We start from the raw sequence: 9,418 nt of genomic DNA on the forward strand, positions 1-9,418 counted from the left end.
AAAGCTCCTCATAGATGAGCATGGTGGCACCACCCAGTAATTCCAGCACCCTGAGAGGCTGAGGCAGGAGGATTGTGAGTTTGACCCTACTCTGGGCAATGAGACCCACTATTGAGACCAGGGAAACAGCTCAGTGGCGTAAGTGCCTTCCTGACAAGCACAAAGTCCTGAGTTCAATCCCCAGTACCAAACCCCAAGTACCAAAAATATATACAAAGAAAAAAGTAAAATAAAATGAGACACAGTATCAAAATTTTTAAAAGAAGGGTTGGGGATGTAGCTCAGGGGAAGGCCCTGAATTCAATCCTTATTATTAGGGCTGGGGAGATGGCTCAGTGGATTAAGCGCTTCCCTGGCAAGTGCAAGGGTCTGAGTTCAATCCCCGGTTCTGCCAAAAAAAGAAAAAAAAAAATCCTTATTATCACAAAAAACAATGTCATCAGTTTTTATTTCTCTGGTTCAAATCATAATGATTCCTTAAGTATTATGTTCCTCTTTTCTTATACTTTGAAGCCACCTGATATTACAGCATTTGGGAGACTGAGGCAGGAAGATCACCTTGAGTTCAAGGCCAGCCTGGGCTACAAAGTGAGCTTAAGGCCAGCCAGAACAATCCTGCCTCAAAAACCCGGAAACAAACAAACAAAACCCCCAAAAGATAGCAGAATCAACCTTGTTTTTCTTTTGAATACAATCTCTTATCAACAGTTTTTGATTTTTATTTATGTTATAATCTTGAATCAATGTAACTGTGACTAAAGGGCCAGGGATGTAGATGAAAGGCATAAGGCCTGTCAGGAAAGGGCAAGGTCCTGTGTTGGATTCCCAATACAAAACGAACAAACAAACAAAGGTTACCTTTAGTCAAGTGATTGCAGCTATCACTAAAGTTCTTCATTTGTTACACACCTGAGAGTTGAAGTACGATGATACTTGTCCTGGATCATCTCTGCTTCTGTCACTTTTCTGTGCAGATTTCATGAAACCAGGGGGCAATGCAGGACCTATTATAGGCCTGAGAAACAACATATACCTTTATCAGTTACTTGCCTTTAAAAGCAGCTTTCAGAATAACAGTTCACAACAACCATAAAAGTCGATAACTTTATGTTGAAAATGAGAATTTAACACATTTTTATTACTTTTGCTTACTATTTTTCTGCTAGGTGTCTTAAACACAATATTAACATTTTAAACTATTTGTTAGTCAATTAGATACTAAACCAATAATTCTCAATCTTTGTGACAATGATGCATACCTAAAAGGAATATACTAAGTAAACATGATCACAACACTTTTTCCGAGAATCATGGAATAATTAAGATCATGACCTGAGTTACCACTGTAGTCAGAACTATTTAAGGAGAAACTGAGATCTTCCAAGGACATATCCAGTATATGCATACAGTGTGTGTCACTAATTGGTGGTGTATTTACCACAGTGATATACAAATTTATCCAGTGACAATATAGAAGTGTTTAGAATTTTCCTTTTTTTTTGGCTGGTTCAGGATTCCTTCAGGGCAGGTCTGGTATGGTTTGTGGATCTGGGGATTGAACCACAGCATCCTGATTGCTTTGTTTAAGCAGTCACTTAAACAGCTGAGCTAATGGGCAGGTGCCCGACAATACAGAAGTGTAGAAGAATGCAGCTGATTCATGGAGAAGCACAGTAGGATGAAAATGAGTTAAACACATTTCAACTGCTATACCTGCTTCTTTAAAACAACCTGGTCAGTGTAAGGGATTCCATTTTTAACAAAATTAATCCCAAAGGTCAACATACTCAGCAGGTGGCTGAGCTGGGTTTAAGCTGTGACATTCTTGTTGCCAAAGTTCATTTCCTTTCTTTTTTAGTACCAGGAATTGAACTCATGACCTTGCACTTTCCAGTCTGGTGCTGTGCTGTTGAGCTACATTCTCAGCCGAAGTTCATTTTCTTTTGTAGCTGCAGACTGCCACCCTGAAGTAACTGTTACTAGCTCAAAGGACAGAAGTGTCTGAATTATGAGCCTGATTTTATATAGGGAAAAAATAAAAGAGAAAGCATATTTTCTACTCTTTTTGATACTTCAGTTTCTCCATCCTTGCTTCTCTGTACCAGTGTTGTCGCCATGATTGTCATTATGCCAGTGGTAGCAACCCACATGGCTCTGAAGCCCTAAGTTGAATTTACCAGGTTGAAATGTGTTCAATTAGCGCCTCACAGATAAGGTTCCTGGCAGAGACAGTACTAAAAGAAAGTCTGAGTTCTGATCCTGACATTAACAACTTCCTGTCTTGTTTCATTTTTATTTATTTGTATTTGTTACTGATACAGGGTCTTTTTACTTCTGGGGCTGGCACAGCTTGCAGTGCCCAAACATGGGACCTTGCACTTGCCAGACAGGTGCTTGGACAGGTGCTATCTCTCTGGCCTCATTGTGTCTTGTTTCATAAAACCTTTCTGAGCATAAAGATGTTGCATTTGAAAGACAGGGAAGGAATCGGGAGATAGCTCAGCTGTCTAAGCACCTGCCTGTCAAGCACAAGGACTTGGGTTTGATCCCTGGTACTGCATGCTGTGCTGGCGTGCCGGCCACTGAAACCCAGCATGGTGGCACATGCTTGTAATCCCAGTGATGAGACAGGAGGATCACTACAAGTTTGAGCTGTGTAGCAAGACCCTATACCAAATAAATAGTGAATGAATGATTTTTTTAAAAAAAGAAAGAAAGACAGGGAAGTGTGGCCTTGTTAGAAAGGCCCAGTTAGCTATAATGCTATAAGGAAGCACAGCATGGGATTTTTACAATTACAAGCAGAGATACCAAGGAAATTATTGTTCAAAATTCTTGCCTCAGAAGATTTGTCGAAAAAAATTAGTGTTGTGAAAAAAACTTAAATATAGTAAATATGATATAAACATGGAATGCTATAGTTGTATAAGAATTTTTGATTTTAAAATATGCTAAATATATTTTAAATCACGCCTAGATTTAATTATTGGCAAACTATAATTCTCAAGAAAGAAACTGCTGCAGATCTAATGCGTGGGACCAGAAGTGTTTAAAATTTTATACTTTAGAATATTTGTATATACTGAATTAGGTATCTTAGTACTTAAATCTAAACATGAAATTTATTTGTATACCCCTTATACATATAACCTGAAGGTAATTTTATGCAAACAAAGTTTGTATACATGGAATCTTCAGACTATGTGATATCATGTTGGGCCTTAGGGTTTTGGATTTTGGAACATTTTGGCATTTCAGGTTGGAGATGTTCCAACTGTAATGTGTTTTCTTGAAAGAAATGTTATATCCCAAAGGTCAGTAAAATTTCTATTCAGGGATAGATAGTAAATTTTAGGCTTTGAGGGCCACGTTGGGTCTCTGTGGCTTATCTGTATTTTTGTAACTGCTATTTAAAAATTCAAAAATCATTCTTAGATTAGGGGTCATACCCCCTCAAAATACACACACACACATATGTGTGCATATATATGTGTGTGTGTATATATATATGTATATGTATAACCTAAAAGAACTTGAGTTATGTGAAAATTAGGACTACCAAACATAATTATAAATTCTGAACAAAACAAATATACATCTTTTCTACTTCTTCTATACTGGTATATAGTGCTATGAACTATAAACAATTTAGTGCATAATTTTATACTTGGCATTTAAAATGTTTATAGTTCTCAGAAGACAGGCAATAATATTTATTATACACTTACTCTGTGGCAGACACCAGTAAGATACACAAGTGTGTGTATACAAATAGGGAATCTCAACCATTACAACAATTTTGGAGGGTGTGTGCCACAATTGTATTTTAAAAATGACAAATTTGAGATTTGGAGAAGTTAGTCAAATTGTATTTTAGGATTTTTTTTCTTCTATAAGTAAATAATTAAGAAAACAGCTGAATTAGAAGTCCAAACCTCAGGATTCAAGTGCTAGGTCTACTAATTATCACAGTACTTTAAGTGTTTCAAAAGGAAGAGAGAGAAGACCATTCCACCCCACCTACCAGCACTTTCTGAATATCACATAAGAAGTGAAGATTTTTAAAATCTGTGAGTACCATAAGCATGTTAATATATTAATTATAAGAAACAACTATTGCTCTGTAAATAATTTCAAGTGTTTGAAATATACAAATTAAAAAATATCAGCTAATTCTTCAATGAGCTAATATACATTAATTGAATATAGGTATATTTTTAAGAGTAGAGGAACTTATTGAGAGAAGGAAAGGTTCTAACAAAGAGGGACAGAAGGGAGCCCAGAAAGTGGGTTGCCCCAGTTGAAATATTTTAGACTGGCTGGCATGAAATATTACACGTGATCACCTTGGAGGAGATTCATCTTGTTTTTTAAATCCAGGGGGAAGGGCAGGGCCAAAAAACCCATCATCACCTTCATCTTCATCCTGATTTCTCTTCTGTTTTCTGAAAACAGTAAAAATAAATGTATATAATGTATATATGTCTATACTTTTGCACAAAGAGAAATTTGTTGCTGTTGTTTCTGAGACAGAGTTTCACTGTTCAGGCTGCCCCTGAGCTCACTCTGCAGCCCAGGCTGGCCTCACTCATGGCGACCCTTCTGCCTCAGCCTCTGAGTGCTGGGATTGAGTGTGTCACCACTCCCTGCACAAAGAAATTTTAAAGGAAGCATCAACTTTAACCACGTGTATAAATACTAAAACAATAAATTAACTTTCCAAAATAAGAAAATATATACAATAGTTCTATATCTTTCTAGAATTTATTTTTGACCTAAAATAATTATCACTGTTATTTATTTATTTATTTATTTATTTATTTTTTTGCGGAACCAGGGATTGAACTCAGGCCCTTGCACTTGCCAGGGAAGCACTTATTCTACTGAGCCATCTCCCTGTCCCCTATTATTATTATTTTTAACTGGGGAAAAAAGAATATATTTAGAATTAGCCAGTTGGACTCAGTTTAGATGATCCCAATTTTGTTGGCAACATCCAATGCATCATAATCGGGAGCCAGTCGAACATACGCCTTCTTCTCTCCATCAGGCCTGAATAGGGTATTGACCTTGGCAACATCAATGTCATAGAGCTTCTTTACAGCTTGTTTGATTTGGTGCTTATTGGCTTTGACATCCACAATGAATACGAGTGTGTTGTCCTCGATCTTTTTCATGGCTGACTCTGTGGTCAGGGGAAACCTGATGATGGCATAGAGATCAAGCTTGTTTCTCCTGGGGGTGCTCTTCTGAGGGTATCTGGGCTGCCTCAGGAGCTGCATACTCTTGGGATAGCTGCATACTCTTGGGACAGTGGGTGACAGTCGTATCTTTTTTTTAAAATTTAGGACAGGGTGTACAGGGTCTCACTGTGTAGATCAGACTTGTAGTGATCCTCCTGTTACAGCCTCCCAAGTGCTGGCATTAAAGGTGTGCCACCATGCCCAGTTTCAATCACTGTCTCAGTGTGCCCTGGGGGTGGAACAGGCATGGCAGGCCCCGAGACTGAATTACCAGCCCTGTGCCCACTTGCAGGCGCTTTAATCCACTGAGCTACTTGGCCAGCCCTGTATCATCTTTTGTGGCTGTGGATGCCTTTCAACACGGCCTTCTTGGCCTTCAAAGCTTTTGCTTTGGCTTCAGCTTTGGTAGGGGCGGGAGCTTCCTTCTTCACCTTCGGCGCCATCTTGGTAAAAAGGCCTAGATTACTTTTTCGAAGCACTAATATACTGCTTTCTCTAATAATAAAGCAGTAATTCCATGCTTTTCTAATAATAAAGATTCCATTGAATATATTTTTGAAATGTCTTCTTAGATGTTTCTCAATGAAAAGGGTAAAAGTTAGCTTTTATTCTCATGTAAAGCAGGGCTGTAAATTGTTCTGTCTCATATTCATTTATTGCTTTTAAAAATTATTTATTTATATGACAAAAGGTCTTGCTACACAGCTCAGACTTGTAGGAATTTTCCTGTCTCAGCCTCCCCAGTGTTAAAATTACAGGCATGTACCACCATGCCCATTTTCGGCGGCTAACTCAGTGGTACAGGGTAGGTCGGTATGAAATGTGGTACTGGAGATAGAACCTGGGTCCTTGCACTTGCCAGGCAGGCCCTTAGACTGCCCAGCTATCTCCTCAACCCTGTCTCATACTCTTTAAAGTGCATAAAATAACTTGTTACTCAATAATATATAATTTTTTTTTTTTTTTTTCCGGAACCGGGGATTGAACTCAGGTCCTTGCGCTTGCCAGGGAAGCGCTTATTCTACTAAGCCATCTCCCTGGCCCCTACACAATAATAAAGACTCAAGTTCTTCTTTGAGTCAAGATCTCACTATGTAGGTCAGGCTTGCCTTAAGCTCACTATGTAGCCCAGGTTGATCTTGAGCTCACAGCACTCCTGCTTCAGCCTCCTGGTCTCCTGATTGCTGGGATTATAGGCATATGCCACAATGCCCCGCTCAATTTTTTATTTAGTTGGATTCATCATGACTAAGGTTAGATAAAAGTCAAATCATTCATTTATTTAAATAAAACATCCATTACATATGTAACTGTAAAAAGAAATTCTACAGTTTATTTAGAATATTCACTTCAATAAAACCTTAAGGAAAGGTTTTTATATAAGAATTTTACTGAAATACTATGTACTTCCACAGCTATACATGACTAGAATAACTTGTTAAAAAAGTATAGTTCATAATGAAAGGCCGTATTATATAATTTCTTACTGTGCTATATAAATCTAAATATAACATCCTCTTACTAGCCATCTGTGTCAGTCACCTCACACCAGGTTGGAAGCTGGCTTATTACATAAGTGACTTACCTTGTAGGTGGACCGGTGTCATCTTCTTCAGATTCTTGATTTCCTTCTTCATATAGAGAACTGCTGTCTTCATCACTTTCTGATGAATCTGAACTACTGCTTTTATAATTAGGGGGCAGAGCAGGTCCTGCAACTAAAGAAGATGTGTTGTGTGTAATAATGAGCCACAACTACTTTACTGAGTGCTCCTGGCATGTATTTTTCATTTTCTGAAATTCAAAGCACTTACGGATTTTAATTTTACTCACTACTGTGTTGTACACATTGCTTTTGTCTTTCCAACTCCAGGAAGGCAGAAAACATATCTTATACCATCTTTAAAAAAAAAAAATTCCACAAAATCTTAGTTACTAAACTTAAAACCATAATTTTTCTGATAATATGAAATTTTTGTATTGATTGGTATACCTGCCAAAACAGCATTTTTAAAAAATAGGTAGAACATGGTAAACAATAGTTATGTTTATGCCATGGAGTTCAACTACAAATTTGCCATTCCATAGTGTATCAAATCAAAATGATTCACTCTGACTTCTAACAAACATTTCTTTCAAAAATGTATTTATTGGGACCGGGGAGATGGCTCAGTAGGATAAGCGCTTGACTGGCAAATGCAGGGATCTGAGTTCAATCCCCGGTTCCGCCAAAAAAAAAAAAAAAAAAAAAAAAAAAAAAAAGTATTTATTAGCATCATCATATTTCTCAGTTTTTCTTTCAAGTTCATTTTCAGAAAGAAACAAAATTAGAGTCACTCTGAACTTTATTGCTTGCTATTGGTGATACACAGGAAAAGAGAATGAGGATCTGATGGGGATACCGGGGAGGGAGTGAGGGTCTTCTGTTCAGGAAAATTACAAATTACTTACTGCTTAGTGGCACTGCATGATGTCAGAGTCACAATTATCTATGTTGATCCTCAGAAGTGATGCTAAAAATCTACCGTCCTACTTCAGTCATAGCAAAATACGTATATTTTTAAAGACTCCTATTTCTTTTTCTATAACTTACTTGGCCTACAAAAAGGCCTGAAAACATGATTATGGGTTTAAGTGTTACACCTGTCCCAGGGTGTGTAGCCTGCATATAATACAAGGGAGGAAAAGAGGCTTGCGCTCCCTTCTCGTGTTTGGTAATACAAAAGAGCACTCTATTATTTTTGAATTTCAATTAAAAATTATAGAAATTGGTTTTCTCTTCTATATACATGTAGATCCTGTCCTGTGATCTACAAAGTCTGAAATACATAGTTCAGTACAAAGACCCAGGGGGCAGTAAAAAGACCAAGGCTCCATTGAGTGTTGGAGTGTATAGACTGGTTTTAAAAAAGCATGCAGCCCATTGTTTCAACATGGCATGATCTCAGGAGATATTTCCAAGCACTCAATTTCTAGAGCATATATTTGAATGAAGTTTATTGTTCCCGAGATGAATACCCTTCTCTTTTCCACTGAACTGGTTATTCCTGTCCATGATTTCTCTCTTATTCCTGTCCATGATTTCTCTCTTATAGATAGCCAAAGAACACAGGAAAGTTATCTGACCAGGCTGGAAAATCACAATTTAACGGACGTTCTGATACAAGCTAGACAGATGAGCCCTCAGGTCATTATTCCTAGTGAAATAAAAGCAGTCATAAAAACTACACCTACTGTTATTTGATTCCATTAATGTGTGATACTTAGTGTAGTCAAATGTCATATGAAAAGAAAGTGGAATATGATTGTCAGGGGCTGATAGGAAGGCAGATTAGGGAGCTTTTGGGTAATGGACACAGGTTTCCATTTTGCAAGATGAATTCTGGAGAGGGACAGCAATGATAACTGCACAAAAATGGAAATGTGCCTAAAGCCACTGAATTATACTCTTAATGGTTATGATACAGAATAGTGGTACACATCTAGGCTTGGCAGGTGCATCCCCAGCTTAGGCAACTTAGCAAGACACTAACTCAAAACAAAAAGTAGAAGAATGGTAGGGAATATAGCTCAGTGTAAGGGCCCTGTTTTAATTTCCAGTACCAATCACAGAAAAAAAGGTTAATATGGTAGGCTTTTGTGTGTATTTTATATACAGATGTCAGATTTATAAAGACAGTAACAATATAGTACGGTAGAGAAAGAATACCCTGTTCAGTAAATGGAACCAGGTCAGCTGGATGGAGAAAACAGTCTTCACTCTACCTCACACCATATAACAAACATCAATTCCGGATGGACTATAAAAGTAAGGCTGGGTGTGGTGGTGCACATTTTTTTCCCAGCTATTTGGGAGGCTGAGAAGTACAAATTTTGGGTGCAACTGTGGCAACTTAGTAAAATCCTAAATTTAGTGGTAGAGGTTTTTTTTTTTTTTTTTTGGTTTGGTTGTTTTTTGTGGAACTGGGGATTGAACTCAGATCCTTACATTTGCCAGTCAAGCGCTTATCCTACTGAGCCATCTCCCCGGCCCAGAAGGAATTTTTTTTTTTTCTCCCAATGCCTTCAGGGCAGGTTTGGCTGGCTTGAGTTGTGGGGATCCAACCACAGCAACCTGAGCCTGACAGCTTTGTTGAAGCAGCCACTTAAAGAACTGAGCTAAGGGGCAGGCCCCC

At 37.9% G+C, this 9,418-nt stretch overlaps 2 protein-coding genes across 2 annotated transcripts in view; both read right to left on the reverse strand.

Annotated features, from left to right (window-relative positions):
* Gpalpp1 (GPALPP motifs containing 1) overlaps positions 1 to 9,418 on the reverse strand; it is a 24,755-nt gene that overhangs the window by 13,317 nt on the left and 2,020 nt on the right. Inside the window, exons 2-4 of the mRNA XM_023700139.1 lie at positions 6,829 to 6,961; positions 4,347 to 4,445; positions 910 to 1,015 (exon numbers count right to left, since the gene is read on the reverse strand). Coding sequence (XP_023555907.1) covers positions 910 to 1,015; positions 4,347 to 4,445; positions 6,829 to 6,961 — 338 coding nt within the window. The remainder of the gene's footprint in view (positions 1 to 909; positions 1,016 to 4,346; positions 4,446 to 6,828; positions 6,962 to 9,418) is intronic.
* LOC105743396 (60S ribosomal protein L23a-like) lies at positions 4,968 to 5,686 on the reverse strand. Its single transcript, XM_012516720.1, has 2 exons — positions 5,579 to 5,686; positions 4,968 to 5,339 (listed from the first exon to the last, which is right to left on the reverse strand). Exons 1-2 carry the CDS (start codon positions 5,684 to 5,686, stop codon positions 4,968 to 4,970), a joined length of 480 nt encoding a protein of 159 aa, XP_012372174.1.

The sequence above is a fragment of the Octodon degus genome, unplaced genomic scaffold, assembly GCF_000260255.1.
Source record: "Octodon degus isolate 3935 unplaced genomic scaffold, OctDeg1.0 scaffold00122, whole genome shotgun sequence".
NCBI classification, from domain to species: Eukaryota; Metazoa; Chordata; class Mammalia; order Rodentia; family Octodontidae; genus Octodon; species Octodon degus.